At 42.7% G+C, this 14271-nt stretch overlaps 5 protein-coding genes across 5 annotated transcripts; 3 read left to right on the top strand and 2 right to left on the bottom strand.

Moving 5' to 3' along the window:
• Positions 1-641: 641 nt before the first annotated feature.
• On the top strand, positions 642-2898 carry EAE97_006001 (uncharacterized protein). Its single transcript, XM_038876514.1, has 3 exons — positions 642-1361; positions 1560-2502; positions 2552-2898. The coding sequence occupies exons 1-3, from the start codon at positions 848-850 to the stop codon at positions 2742-2744; spliced, it is 1650 nt and encodes a 549-aa protein (XP_038732990.1). The 5' UTR covers positions 642-847; the 3' UTR covers positions 2745-2898.
• A 675-nt stretch (positions 2899-3573) lies between these two features.
• On the bottom strand, positions 3574-4879 carry EAE97_006000 (uncharacterized protein; the record flags this gene model as incomplete). Its single annotated transcript, XM_038876513.1, has 2 exons — positions 3574-4486; positions 4560-4879. 2 exons carry the CDS (start codon positions 4877-4879, stop codon positions 3574-3576), a joined length of 1233 nt encoding a protein of 410 aa, XP_038732989.1.
• A 736-nt stretch (positions 4880-5615) lies between these two features.
• EAE97_005999 (uncharacterized protein) lies at positions 5616-7657 on the bottom strand (the record flags this gene model as incomplete). The annotated part of the gene is given in 4 exon segments (XM_038876512.1): positions 5616-6229; positions 6419-6692; positions 6707-7141; positions 7298-7657. The coding sequence occupies 4 exon segments, from the start codon at positions 7655-7657 to the stop codon at positions 5616-5618; spliced, it is 1683 nt and encodes a 560-aa protein (XP_038732988.1).
• A 2460-nt stretch (positions 7658-10117) lies between these two features.
• Positions 10118-11689, top strand: EAE97_005998 (uncharacterized protein; the record flags this gene model as incomplete). Its single annotated transcript, XM_038876511.1, has 5 exons — positions 10118-10250; positions 10302-10327; positions 10386-10422; positions 10559-11111; positions 11167-11689. The coding sequence occupies 5 exons, from the start codon at positions 10118-10120 to the stop codon at positions 11687-11689; spliced, it is 1272 nt and encodes a 423-aa protein (XP_038732987.1).
• Positions 11690-12765: 1076 nt separating this feature from the next.
• EAE97_005997 (uncharacterized protein) lies at positions 12766-14133 on the top strand (the record flags this gene model as incomplete). The annotated part of the gene is made up of 1 exon (XM_038876510.1): positions 12766-14133. One exon carries the CDS (start codon positions 12766-12768, stop codon positions 14131-14133), a length of 1368 nt encoding a protein of 455 aa, XP_038732986.1.
• Between the last annotated feature and the right edge of the window lie 138 nt (positions 14134-14271).

Raw genomic sequence — 14271 nt, 5'->3', positions numbered from 1 at the left:
TCTTACATTTTTCCTCGCTATTGTCTTGCAATTACCTATAAGTATGAGATCTCACCTGGCACGTGCCTGGGTAGATTGTCAACACTATCTTTTTTAGTATATGAATGCTACCTAAGGTTTGCACTCTGTATGTATGAAGAATGAAAGAAAGTATTTGATCATCACATACAAATTGTTAGAATCCAAGAATACCTAGGTATCTATCTACTGTATCTAAGATTACAATATATATACTATATATATATATACAAGATTTAGTCTTATTAGCACCAGAGCGGAGCGAAAAAGCCTCCACGGCAGTGGCCAAGCGGAGCGTCATTTATCGATTACTTCTTAAGCAGGTCTTCTCGATCTGGTCTGATCCTTTTCAATTATCCCCAGTCATCTATTTGAAGTCATCTCAATTCTCAATTCTCAATTCTCATTGCTCAATCCCAATCGAGCCAAGCCATACTCATCTGGGCATACCTACCTACTCGTACATTGACCTTTTTCATATCTTCACGTGACCTCACCTTATCGACACACTACTTAACCATTATTGGTTTAGTTCCTCAAATATGCCGTAATTTTCGCCCCGCATATCTCACATTCATAATAATTTTTTCTCTTCTCTTTTTTCCCTTTCTCTTTTTTCTCTTGGGAGAAGGAAACTTCAACCCGTCGACTGTACATTTTCATTCAAGAGATTTGATTCCATCAATAACCTCAATTTCTAGTCTTCGTACTTCAAAGGTCGACTATCTCTTTGTCATCTTTTCCAATTTTTCTCATTTCTTTGAATTCTTGATTTGAATTCATCCCCTCTTACTTTTTCCCTGCACATCTACCCACACATCTCTACAAAATGTCTCCTCAAGCAAACGGAGATTCTAAGCCATCTGCTTCTGACTTCTTGGCTCCAGCTAAGCAAGTTTTGGATGCCACAAAGGCTCTCGAAATCCTCAAAGAGTATGAATCTCGCGATGGTCTCAGCATCAATGACTTGATCGATTCCAAGAAGCATGGAGGTTTGACCTACAATGATTTCTTGGTTCTTCCAGGCTACATTGGATTTGCTGCTTCTGAGGTCGTTCTCGATTCTCCAGTTACCAAGCGCATTACCCTCAAGACTCCTTTCGTTTCTTCCCCCATGGACACTGTCACTGAACACGACATGGCCATTCACATGGCTTTACAAGGTGGTCTTGGTGTTATTCACCACAACTGCTCTGCCGACGAGCAAGCCGAGATGGTTCAAAAGGTTAAGAGATACGAGAACGGTTTCATTCTTGACCCAGTCGTACTTAGCCCACAGGCAACTGTTGGTGAAGTCAAGGATTTGAAGGAGAAGTGGGGTTTCGGAGGATACCCAGTCACAGGTTCGTACTCCCTTTCTCATTCTTTCACCTCTACTTGCACCTTTACATGATTATTAAAACATAATTCAAATAACTTTCGTTCATCCGTATTGACCGCAAGGTCGTGGGGAGACAATTACTTTTTATGATTTTTGGTGTTTCATCTTTACTATTCCAAGAATGATGCTTTCTTGCAGCTGCTAACATCTGCAAAAACAGAAACCGGAAAATTGGGCTCCAAACTTGTCGGTATCGTCACCAACAGAGATATCCAATTCGAAGAAGACAGCGCGTCCGTCTCAAGTGTTATGGTTACAGATTTGGTCACTGCTTCATATGGTACTGAACTGGTTGAGGCCAATGCCATCCTCGCCAAATCCAAGAAGGGAAAGCTTCCAATTGTTGACAAGGACGGAAACCTCGTTTCTATGATCTCCCGATCTGATTTAAACAAGAACATTCATTACCCATTGGCTTCCAAACTTCCAGATTCCAAGCAATTGATCTGCGCTGCTGCTATCGGTACCAGACCCGAAGATAAAATTCGTCTTCAAAAGTTGGTCGATGCTCAATTGGACATTGTTATCCTTGACAGCAGTCAAGGTAACAGCATGTACCAAATCGAGATGGTTAAGTATATCAAGGAGAAATACCCTGATCTTGACGTTATCGGAGGTAACGTCGTTACTCGTGAGCAAGCTGCGTCATTGATTGCCGCTGGTGTTGATGGTTTGAGAATCGGAATGGGTAGTGGAAGTGCTTGTATCACTCAAGAGGTTATGGCTGTTGGTAGACCACAAGCTGCTGCTGTCTACAACGTTGCTTCATTTGCTGCTCGTTTCGGTGTTCCATGTATGGCTGATGGTGGTATCCAAAATGTGGGTCACATTGTCAAGGGTCTTGCTCTTGGTGCTACTACCATCATGATGGGTGGTCTCTTGGCCGGTACCACTGAATCTCCAGGTACTTCTTTCGTCAGTCGTGAGGGTAAGCTTGTCAAGGCATACCGTGGTATGGGTTCCATCGATGCTATGCAAGATAAGAAGGCTGGTGCTGGTGCCAAGGACAGCCAAAAGAGCAACGCTGGAACTGCCAGATATTTCTCTGAAGGTGACAGTGTTCTCGTTGCTCAAGGTGTATCTGGTGCTGTCGCACACAGAGGGTATGATGTCCATTAATCATTTTATGTTTCCAATGCTAATACTTTTTAGCTCCGTCACTAAGTTTGTTCCATACCTCGCTGCAGGTTTGAAGCATTCTCTCCAAGACTGTGGACAAATGAGTCTCCAAGCACTTCACGAGGCTGTTGAGAATGGTACTACCCGTTTCGAATTGAGAACTGCCAGTGCTCAACTTGAGGGTGGTGTCAACATGGAGAGCTACGAGAAGAAGCTTTACGCATGATGCGCTTAGATAACGTTTTATGAAGGGGCATGAGCATGAAATCTAGTCATCTGGAGGGCCATTTGCATTTATGGAGTTTATTACCTGGCGTTTAAAATAGGACTACATCGTTGGTCTTTTGGGTGGAGAAAGAATAAAATACATTACAAACACATGTAGTTTTGAATTTGATTAAGTGATGTTGACATGGTGTGACAATTATCATATTACACATGTTCTGAAGAGAACCTTGCCATCGAAATTAACCTACACTAGATGATGGTATCTTGACTCTTTCCATCTCATCGCCGTTTGATTTTCTGCCTACAGTTCTACAGACAACTTTAGGCACTTGATAAGAGAATTTGCGATAGGAACACTCATCCGATTGAACGAATTTTGCGACACATTTGTCCACCATCGCTTGCACCAGATTGCCGATCTCAAACTCGGCAATGGAGTGAATGATGCAATCCAAAACCTTCATGCATTTATGGAATACGTACACAGGATCGGCTCAAATTTTTTCAGAAAACTATCGAGTGGAGGTAGACATTAAAGGCTTCATCTTCATGGTACTTGGTAGATGCAATACTATGCTTCGCTCTCTCAACCATTGAGGGGTTGCTTTGATCGATCCCTAGTCATTTCATTGTAAAGGTCCGCGTTGTATAATTCACGAGACAAATACAATGCGAATGGAGATGATTTGAATGGAAAACAGAAAATTATTTATCTATGTAGGTATAACAAATGCTTTCCAAGAAGAAGCCGTTTGCGACGTTTAGATTTTCTTGGATTTCGGCCTGAGCAGCACGTAATCCTTGTGAAGTTTCTCGGACCTATCTGCTTAGATCTTTTGGAAGATTTTCGACTTGAAAGCTTTCAACATCAAAGGGTTCATGGTCGAAAGTGTAGTAGCCAATGGGTAATCACTGGAAACATCATCTGGAAGAATGAACACATATCTTACTTTGATGAACTTGGTATCTTCGGGGCCGAAAATATGAATGGGTTGGGGTCTACCAATCTTGACGTCGCCGTCAGGATGTGTTTCATAATCCCATTCTGGGTTTCTCGTTTGTGGAAGCTCACAAGCTAATAGTATTCCGCAGTACGAGTAAAGATCTGGTTTCCACAATGAGTCAATGGCTCGGTGTCCCACATAATAGTAGGAACTCGCAGGCTCCTCTGCCATGAAGAGAGTAGAAACTTTACCATAAAGCTCTTCGCTTTTTGCTTCTAGGCCATTCAAAAGGATACTTGGTAGATATGCCAGGCTCGTGCCATGAAAAAGCACCATCGGTCCTGTTTTCTCATCGTTGGGGTTTTGGGATGCATCAGAAGACTGCTTCGGTGCTTGAACAACCACAAACTGACAGACGGAGTCTGGAAATCCGGATATCCTTAACTTACCATTCGCTGGGATCAAGTATCCTCCGTAGTTTTCAGAGAGATCCTTTACGAGTTTCAAGCACTCGGGTGCTTTTTTTAAAGTCCCTGCTATTTCTCGCGTAGATCTCATAATTGCAAAACTTTGGGGGAATCCCTCCGTGAAGTCGTCGAGAGGGATCGATTGGGGAGAGCCAGGGAAATGTATCTCATCATGATTTCGTAGTATAGCATCGGCATAAACTGAACTAAGAAGTAAATCGATGACTTGAGAATTCAATTTGACGGCAGCAGAAATCTTCAAAACAGATCTGCGCATTGAAAGATTGTCAGAGCCATTTTCTTCATCCTTACCACTCCATATCCAAGTACTAAAATCGAATCAGCATTATCAAAAAGTGATGAGATTCCTGAATCCTCCTCGCTGGAGCTCATGTAACTTACACATCTTGTAGAAGCAGATTGATACAATCCATTCTGGTCAATCCCTCACTATCACGAATCAATTCTTCATTCCGAACCGTTTCGCGTAATTCTGCTGCACTCATCTTATACCATCCCGCAATGGTATTGACGAGAACCGGATCAAGAAGCATCCCCGGTTTCAGGTATCCAATTTGATAGAGGGCGTAGACGGCTTGAAGAATAGGCTTCAGGGAATGGCGATAAAAATTGACTTTAGAAGCGGCGAGCTTATGGAGTAGTGTTTTCTTTGTGGTGGTCATGGTATTTATTGCCTTGCTAATACTAGATGCTGAAGCCATTTTTGCTCGTGATAATGGTCAAGGTAAGGTAAGAGATTCGGTGAATGCTGTTGTTGAAATTTCAGAATGCTTTGTACGGGCTTTTTCGAGGTACTTGGGATGAACGAAAGGGTTGACTCGATGATGCTTCATTAGAAACCATCTTTCTTATACTTATTCATAGTAACAAATCGACACCATTTCTCGAGTATGGAAGGGAATCGATTCATCGACGAGATTCGTGCAGAATCCGCGCATGTTTCAAGGCTAGAAATGAACTGAATCAATAATGGGAAAATATTCAAGTCATCCACAATACTCATTTAAGAACATCATCAAGAATTGTGTAGTCTATTCCAGCAAATGGACTAAGAATGTTACTACACCAGATCGTTTTATCTTCGAACTGGAACTCAATAGATACCTCCATGAACTTCATGGCCAAAGAACATGTCTTCAAGGTCCAGGACCTTCTACGGGAACTCGGGTGAGGTAGGCATCGCGTCTCCCCTTCGATAACCTATGCTGCGAGGTTCGACTACCTGTATGAAACAAATCAGGTCTCTATGGTGGCAAATTTCACCTTGATCAACTTCAATCTGTGTAAGAAAATGTCCATCCCAGCGAAGAGAACAGCGAAGAGTGAGACAATCCCTGCGTCGTTTATTTCTTCTGGCTTGAATATCTATATGTGCATATCTTCTATCTAACAAATATGAGGTGGAAGCTACTAGCCTTGAGGCATCGGAACATTTAATTAAAAGGTCGAATGAAGACCATCAAAACACAATCTTCCATTCTCATCTGGAATAGCATCGTTGCTAACCACACTGGCGACTTCACTTCCCACTCCGGTCTTGGTCCAGAATAATGACCATGGATCAGTCGCATCTTTAATGCGCAACAACCTATCGTAATTCACACCGTAGAAATTATGTTGCCAATCTACCTCCTCAATATCGCACTCTCCAAGATATGCTCCCGTGCCCGGGGTAACAGCTTTCCACGCAAGTTGAAGTTCGCTAAGCTTAGCCCGAGCGGAAACCATAGTGGTGGAATTGGTAGGATCCGTCCACGATGTACCTTGCATAGTGTGAAGAGTAGTCTTCCTCCACGCGGGCAAAACTGCATTATCAACCCCTGCGACATTTGGTGCGTTGATATTGAAACCTACAAGCAATGAAGCATTGTTTCTCGATGAGCCTGACCAAGCATCGAATGTTGCGTTGAATGTTGCTTCGTCCTCAAGATATTCTTGTAGAAAGAGCCGGAAGCCAACAATAGCATCATCGGATCCAACAGTTTCTTGAGCGAAAGATGCATCCCATCCTTCATATAGCGTATCATAGGTATTGTATACTGGTGTAAAGTCTATGCCGAGTGCAGTGAGTTTTCAGAACCAAGGTGCCAACAAGGCTTCAGTTTCGGCTTGAGTATGATTTGGTGCCCAGAATGGAGACATAATGAAATAATCCACTCCGAGAGCTGCAGTGGGAAAAACGAAAAAGTAGCTGTAGATCCCGACATTGTCAAAAGTGATAAAGCTCTCCAAATAAGCACGGACACCGAGCCAGAAAGCATCATCAGTAATATTGCCACCAGAGGCGAATGTGAAAGTTACAACTGTGACAGGAGTCGTTGGGTAAGCTTTGATCGTGAGAGATGTCGCCACACCCCATGATGCGGGACCACCTCCACGTAAAGCCGAGAAAAGATCGGTGTTTTCCGTTGAGGATGCAGTAACAAATCGTCCATCGGCTGTGATAAGACGAGCAGAGATGACCTGATCTGCAGCAAGACCGTACACTGAAGTCATAGGACCATGCTTGCTTCGCTGCCAACAACAACCATCCCCTGCTCGCTAGCTGCTTTCATAATATCTGCACCGACAACACCACTTCCAGATGTGAAAGCGGATCCTGTGTAAGGGAAACTCGCATCAGTGAATTTAGCACCCTCATATCTGATATCTTGTAACCAATGAGTCCAAACACTTAAACAACCTGCTCCACCGAATTTACCAGAGAACTCATGTCCCGTATTCTTGACCACAAACCTGATGCCAGTATTTCTTGCAAAATTGACGGCAAGTTGTATTTGTGCGACATTTGTGGCATTGACTACGTAAGCAGGGTAAGCGCCAAGTGTGCAGGTTGCTGTTGGGTCGGTGGTGGGCATGCAGGTTAGACCTTGATAGATTGGGGACATCATGGAAGTAGGATCCTCTTCATGCATGGTAAAGTTAGACCAATTGTCTGTGAAAAAGGCGCATTTATCTGCGTTCTATGCAATCTGTTAGTATCGTATCTTTTGGAGGGTCGATTTGATTAAGTAAGTAATGTTCAAGGTAAATTTGGACAGTGGAAACTCTATTCGTTTGGGGAATCGCGTTGGTCATTCCACCGCGTTCGAAGACTTCAAGTATAAAAGTAGACTCACATAGTTCCAATCATTATAACAGCTTGATGCGATGGGTATAGTTTTAATCGGTGCACCACCAAGTAGGTCATTGAAGATATCCCAAACATCATCCGCAGGCCAATCCGCATCTCCAGGAAAGACTTTACACGCCGATCTCGAAGAAGCAATGTTTGATGCATCTACTGAAGAAGCATTCCCAAATGTGAAAAGCGCTTGCATGGAAGCATTGAGTTGTGCGAGATCTGAAGTCTTCAACTGGATGGTCTCAAAATCAAAGAGTGCTGTTGAAGAAGTGCCATTGTCTTGTCTACGAGCATTTGTAGCAGCAACTAGACCAGCATTAAAAGAAACAAGGTTGTAAAAGAGTGAAGACTTCATCTTGACTTTGACCACTCTGAGATTATCCCAGATAGGACAGAACAATGGGTATGATGAAGGTATACCAATTAAGGCAACAATAGCGATAAAGGGAAAGAAATAACCTACGAATTATCGGGATCAACTTGCCTTTTCATAGTGAAGACAAGATTCGACAGAAAAGTCAAACAATATAAACGTGTAGACTATCACGATATGTGTGGAGTAGTCAGTCGTTCGGAGTTTGGTAAAGAGACAGACCAAATGGAGATAAACCGCCTCATGGTGTGGCAAGACACGGCGAAAACATCTATACTTGATGCCGGATGATGACAATTGATGACCGAGAATTAAAGAGTATATACAAATAGGTTGCAACCACAGATGAGAAGCAGTATTTGCTTGCCGGTGGTGTTAATCTGAATGAAGGGGCGAGGAAAGAGCGGCGAGCGACTAACAAACATGGATATGCGGGGCTAAAGATATTCATTTGGTATGATAGCCATAAACACCTTAACGTTGAGAATCTGGAGGTGGATATGTGTCCGTTCTTTGCGGAAATACTTTTCTCATCGCTGCAAAGATCGTTAAGATAGAATGGAGCTCCGCCTAATTAGTCTCGATCGTTTATTTCTCGGCTGTGCTGTTAAGTGAGAGGTGAAAGAAAAGAGAATGAAGGAGAGGGAAGGAAAGGGACACCCGGAAGATGAAATAGAAAAAGAGCCAAAGATAGATATAGGTATGGCTGTACCCAAGATATTCAAGATGTATTTCAAGTAATCACATACATATGCGGTGTGATCAAATTCTAATCTTGCAGAGGAGATTAATTATCACAAAATGCTTTGAAGACGACGCCTCTTCCGTTGACGGTTCCTCCATTCTTCCAATGTCCGTCGATGTAACCAAAATCTAGACATGCTTTGACTATGTTGTTTAAACAGAAAAAATAAGCAACTGAGCCTTCTTAGGAGTCAGGGGCGCCGGCCGGTCGATGTCAAAAACTTAAGATTGTGGATAAATTAAATTGAGTAGTATTGGTCGGGTTCTCTCAGGGTTCCTTCCGCACCCTACAGGGCTTACACACACAAATCTTCATCGGTGGGTCTATCAATTAGTTGCTATATTAGAAGGATTCGCTGTGCCTGCCATCTGTAGATTAATATGTAGCTGCAAGATTACTTCGTAAAATACAATTCGACTTCGGTCATTAGAGCATTGTACACTCGTATGCCTAGTGGACGTGAGCATACACACTAACTAGAGTACTCCATCTTCTATACTTCCGCATCCTTTAGCGCGGGCCAAGTTCCAACGCTTTTTGTCCGTGCAAACCTATCAACCTCCTCCACTGCAAACGTTTGTTTATGAAATTCAATAGAAAGCTTTAACCTAGAATCTCTCGACTCAAGCTATTGCCGTCCTGAGTGCGATATCAACCGTGTCACTGTAGTCCACAGGATCAAGACTCAAATGTTCGATACATATCCAAGCACCGAGGACTGTACTCCGCAACGTCGTATTCCTGTAATGTCATCGGGACCGAGGTCGACTTGTGTTAGGCCTAACCTACTCATAACACCTATCACAGGTTCAAAACGAGCTTACGGCGACTGGCATCTATATGCAGGCCATCGAGCCATGTATCACGAACAAGGGGGTTAACAGACGTAATCGTAATTAGCTTCCGCTATCTACGCTAAAGTCTATCTCAAACCACACACTCTCGTCCCTTCAACAATGGACCCCGCGCAAGGATCAGCGGGTAGCACGGGAATTGGTCAGAGCGACAAGGACAGATCCAACCACCATCCAGTTGTCGTTCTCCCCCGTTTAAGCCTGTCATATCACCTCATCCGCTCGATGGTGCAATCATTATAGCTAGCTTGCATACTCAGTTGATATTGCTTCACAGATTATGCAAATAAACTGACTGAGATTTTTTTGAGCCAAAGACACAATGTATGATTAGTGTTAGGTATCTCTATCAGGCATGTTGGATATCACCCCAATGGCCAAAATTATGTAAGCCAAGGAAATGGATAGTTGTCCTCCATTTGTATTGGTGTATTTACTTGATAAGCATTTCTTGAGTAGGATTGAAGTTTGCAAATGGCCAAGGGCTTATCCTGCAGATCCCACTTCCCCAGCACTCACCCCTGATTGTATTACCTTTCTTGAACTTCACTTTCTAGCATCTAGAAGACCAAAATAGCATTTGCACGATATCACAAAATTTAGGGTAGTATCGAGGTGGTATTGTTAAGAAATCCAGGATGGTCCTAATTCGAATGCGCGAAGGAACATTTTTGTGGATTTTCACCGAGATCTTCTTCTATTAGCTCCCAGAGTCCAGACATCAATATATGATATTATCCATCGCTTTCAAACCTTATCTTCTAAACAGATCGAAGCCCCCTTGGTGAACCTTCGGTCTAGTGGAGTATCTTTTGCGAGGAGGTACCATCTTCGCCTTTTACAATGGTCAAGCAATTGAACACCGCATGTTTGGTCATTATTGTTGTTTTTGAAGTTGTTGGCTCAATATTCTGCTTTGGCCGTCTAGGCTCAAGGTTAGTATCAAAACCACCATGGAAGGGACTGATGATGTGGAGTGAGTCTCCTGAAGTTTGGCCTACACTGCTTGGTTGCTAAATGTTTTTAGGTGATATATGTATGGGTATAGCTTGGGTAAGACATCATTGAGAATTAAGGTTGTCATCTGAAATTGAGGCTGAGACAAATATAGGTTCTATCGGTTGTGGAAAGTGTCGCTATATACGGACGTGAGTAGTTCTTTTCGCATGCTTATGGAGATTTCTAAAATGTCTGGGTTTCGCAAACTTTTTGCAGAACTATGGAATGGTTTATCAACTACGTCTAGATGATGAAGTTTGGTTTCAATCATGCTAACTTGACTAGTAACATCGTACGCAAAATATGGCTATAAATTATCAGATCTTGCCCAATTTAATATCGACATACCTACCGAGATGAAATGGTCAATGTTTGATTCCCTTTGCTATAATCCGATCTTCGGTTTCGTCAAAGCCTCCATGATTCTGCTGTTTCTTCGACTTGGGGGAATAAGACAAACAGTTCGATATGCTGCGTATGCACTCTTATGCATCAATTTCGCCCTTATGATCGCCATATTTTTTGTCGATATGTTTCAATGTGTACCGTTCTCATATAACTTCTACTCGACAAAGATGGACCTGGCGGCTCAAATTAAAGCAAATGCCACAGATCCGGGAATCGGACCTTATGGGCCTGTGGCATCTGGGTTCAAAGATGGGAAATATATATCGGGCGGGATATGTATCAATGGTGTCAATTTTATATTGTCAACTGCTGGTTTGACTATTTTGACAGACTTATTGATTCTGTGCATTCCAATTTATATGTTAAAGGATCTCAAAATGAATCCACGAAAAAAGACTGCAGCAATCACCATTTTGTGCATGGGCTTGGGGTATTGATCATTGTTCCCTTTTTGTATTTGTCGCGAGCTAATCCTTCTTTTCAAGTGTTACTGCTATCGGAATTTGTCGTCTTGTTTTTACTTACCGTACATTCTACCCCGATGTCCCTGACCCGGGATTAAATGTCAACAGCACCATATCTCAAATAGAGACTGGTCTTGCATTGGTTATAGGCTGCATCCCGGATCTTCTGCCTCTTTTTCGCCTACTAATACCTGGCTTCTTCAATTTTGCGACCAGACAATCAACTCATCCAGCTCGGTATCCTTACCCCTCAACTTTCGGTTCCAGAAGGAAGCCGGAAGGCCGAAGCGACATTCTCAACAACGCCATGTATGAAGAACATGGACTAGACGTTTTGAAGTTACGTCCTAACAATGGGTTGATACAACGCGAGACGCAAGTCAGAGGTGCTGCAAGTACCGATAGCTTGACTGGTAGCCAAATAGAGATGTTCGACAAAACTATGGACGACAAGATGGATTCAAAGACAATTATAAAGACAACACATTTCTCGATGAAAGAATCGGACCTAAGTGATCCAAGGAACACTTGGAGTAATGTCTGACTTGGTCGATAAGATCGCATTTGAACTTCTTTGTTTTGGCTTGTTGGCTATGGACTCGAGAGGGCATTTAGCCTGTATGTTTTAGAGCCTGCAAGAAAATCATCGTGTCAATTTTTTGCGGAATTTGTATGCCGCAAAGGTCATGACTCATGTCTTTTCTATACTTGGCCGCATTGCATGGTTATATGACAATATATATATATTTTATATGTTATAGAATCATGTAATTTTGAGGTCTTTGGATGCTGAAAGGGGCATGGGGTCATAAAGTTTACCCCTTTGTCTCTATACTCCCAGACTCGCAGGCTGTACATCAGCGTGTGCAGTGCACACCATAATATTAATAACCAGGAGCGATTACTTTGACCAGAACGACGAATAGGATGCTATAAACTTACTATAGACCATTGACCGGCGTCAAAGCGTATGTAGTTTCTTCCCATTTGGTTACATGCATGGAGAAACACTGTAACCACATCTATTCCATTCTTTTGCTGCCTCAAACTACCATGCGACTACAATCAGCCGTTTCTCTCCTTTCTATTTTTCCTTCCGATCCGAGAAAAATCCCACCAATGGGGGTAATGATCTGCGATATTACCCCAAAGTTGTGTTGTCAGCTGCGGGGAGCTGCACACAACTGCATTTGAGGCTGGCTTGGCATATATAAAAGAACCAACGACCAGATATTTACGAGACCGACAACTTGGAAAGTTCTTCTGGCGTGATAAAGTTCACATCTGCAGGAAGAACATTTTTGAATGCATTCCGTGATGGAGCAACAAGTTCCGTTTGCCAACACTTTTACCCCGCAGTCCGTCTTGGATAGACTCTGAATACCCCGGATAATCAAGGCAGAGTTGGATCGGAATACCCATGTAAAACTTATAAAATGAACTTAATCCAGCGTGTGGAGAAGTTGTCCTGGAAACTCATCTCTGGAAATTGATTAGCCTTTGCATATCCTCTTAATATTTAACTTTGAATTTCAAAATCAGAACCCTCCAAACAATTGCCACAGTCAAAGTGTGCATAGTGATATTTCTCAAGGGTTTAGAATCTAACTGACTTCCACCATGAAGTTGTTAGAATTTACTGCCGTGATATCTTCGTTGGTTGTCCTTGCTCAAGCTGGCAATAGCAATGGTAACGGTCATGAGAAAGTAAAAACCTGCACAATACCCTCAAAATACAAATCCTCAAATGGAACAGCCGACGACTCACCAGCAGTAGCTGCCGCTTTTTTCAAGTGCTCCTCGAACTCAATTATTGAGTTCAAGAAAGGTGTCGATTACAATATCTTCAGCCCAATCTCCGCAAAGAACTTGTCAAATGTGATCATTCGCCAAGAAGGCAATCTTCATCTTCCCCAAAACATCACCTATATCCAAAACCTTGTCACAACCTCCAATGCGCTCACATATACCACCGCTTTATACTGGTTTGCATTTGCCGGTCCCAAGATTCAGTATGAAGGATCGAAAGACATTACGACGGGGTGGATAAACTCGTATGGCCAAGCATGGTGGGACGCGAATCCCGTCAATGGAACTGGTCTTGCGAATCGACCACATCTTTTTCAATTAAACACGACAAACGGCGGTATGAATTATTTTAAATCACGCAAGCCAATAGCATGGAATGTTCAACTTCTGGGAAGTAATATCCGAGTCAAAAATAGCATCATTGATTCCTTCTCTACGGGTACCGGTTTCCCATTCAATACCGATGGATTTGGTGTCACAGCTACAAACGTTCACATTTCTGACTCAGTCATATACAATGGAGACGATGCATGTGCTGTTCAATCTGGTTCTCACAACGTTCTTTTTGAGAAAGCAACGATCGGATATCAATCTCATGGCTTGTCCATTGGCTCTCTCGGGCAAAACCAAGCTTCATTCGCCAATGTATCAAACATCCATTTCCGTGATATAACAGTTGTTGATGCCGTCTATGCTGCCCGATTCAAGAGTTGGATTGGAGGTCAAGGAATCGCAAAAAATATCACATGGGAAGATATCCGCGTGTACAATGTTTCATTCCCGATTTTTGTCACCCAAACATACTACAATCAAGGATCTAACGCAACTCAACTTGAACCTGGACAGATTTCAGGGCGCCCGAACAATGCGAGTGTCAACATGGAGGATTTCACGTGGAAAAACTTCCGAGGAACGATTAATACCTTTGAGCCTGGAGATGGTACTTGTGTCTCAGACCCATGCTGGTACGATGCTGGATTGCCAAATTTGCAGCAGACAGAAACTATTATCATCGAGTGCAATACCGAGAATTCTTGTAAGAACTTCAACTTGGAGAATATTGAGATCTATCCACAGGATTATAGGAACCCAACGGTGATCTGCATCAATGCCACAAGTACGCTGAATCCAGACCTGGGATTCAATTGTGCCAATGGAACGTTTGTTCCTTTGAGTTGAGGTGGGATTTAGAGATGGGAATATGATGAACCAAGATTACTAAGGGATCAACATTTTCCATGTACTAGTGCTTCAGAAAAGTGACTTCATTTTGTGAATGTGATCTTATCCCCCACAGTCACCTTTTCAAGTGTTCCA

Source organism: Botrytis byssoidea (genome assembly GCF_014898295.1).
Source record: "Botrytis byssoidea strain MUCL 94 chromosome Unknown BBYS_010, whole genome shotgun sequence".
Taxonomy (NCBI): domain Eukaryota; kingdom Fungi; phylum Ascomycota; class Leotiomycetes; order Helotiales; family Sclerotiniaceae; genus Botrytis; species Botrytis byssoidea.
This window is presented reverse-complemented; position numbering and strand designations above follow the sequence as displayed.

What these genes read in the sequence shown, in the direction of transcription:
- EAE97_006001 (XM_038876514.1), top strand. Translation starts at nt 848, where the DNA reads ATGTCTCCTCAAGCAAACGGAGATTCTAAGCCATCTGCTTCTGACTTC. An exon ending in CGGAGGATACCCAGTCACAG is followed by an intron (nt 1,362 to 1,559) that starts GTTCGTACTCCC and finishes CTGCAAAAACAG; the next exon opens with AAACCGGAAAATTGGGCTCC. An exon ending in GGTGCTGTCGCACACAGAGG is followed by an intron (nt 2,503 to 2,551) that starts GTATGATGTCCA and finishes AATACTTTTTAG; the next exon opens with CTCCGTCACTAAGTTTGTTC.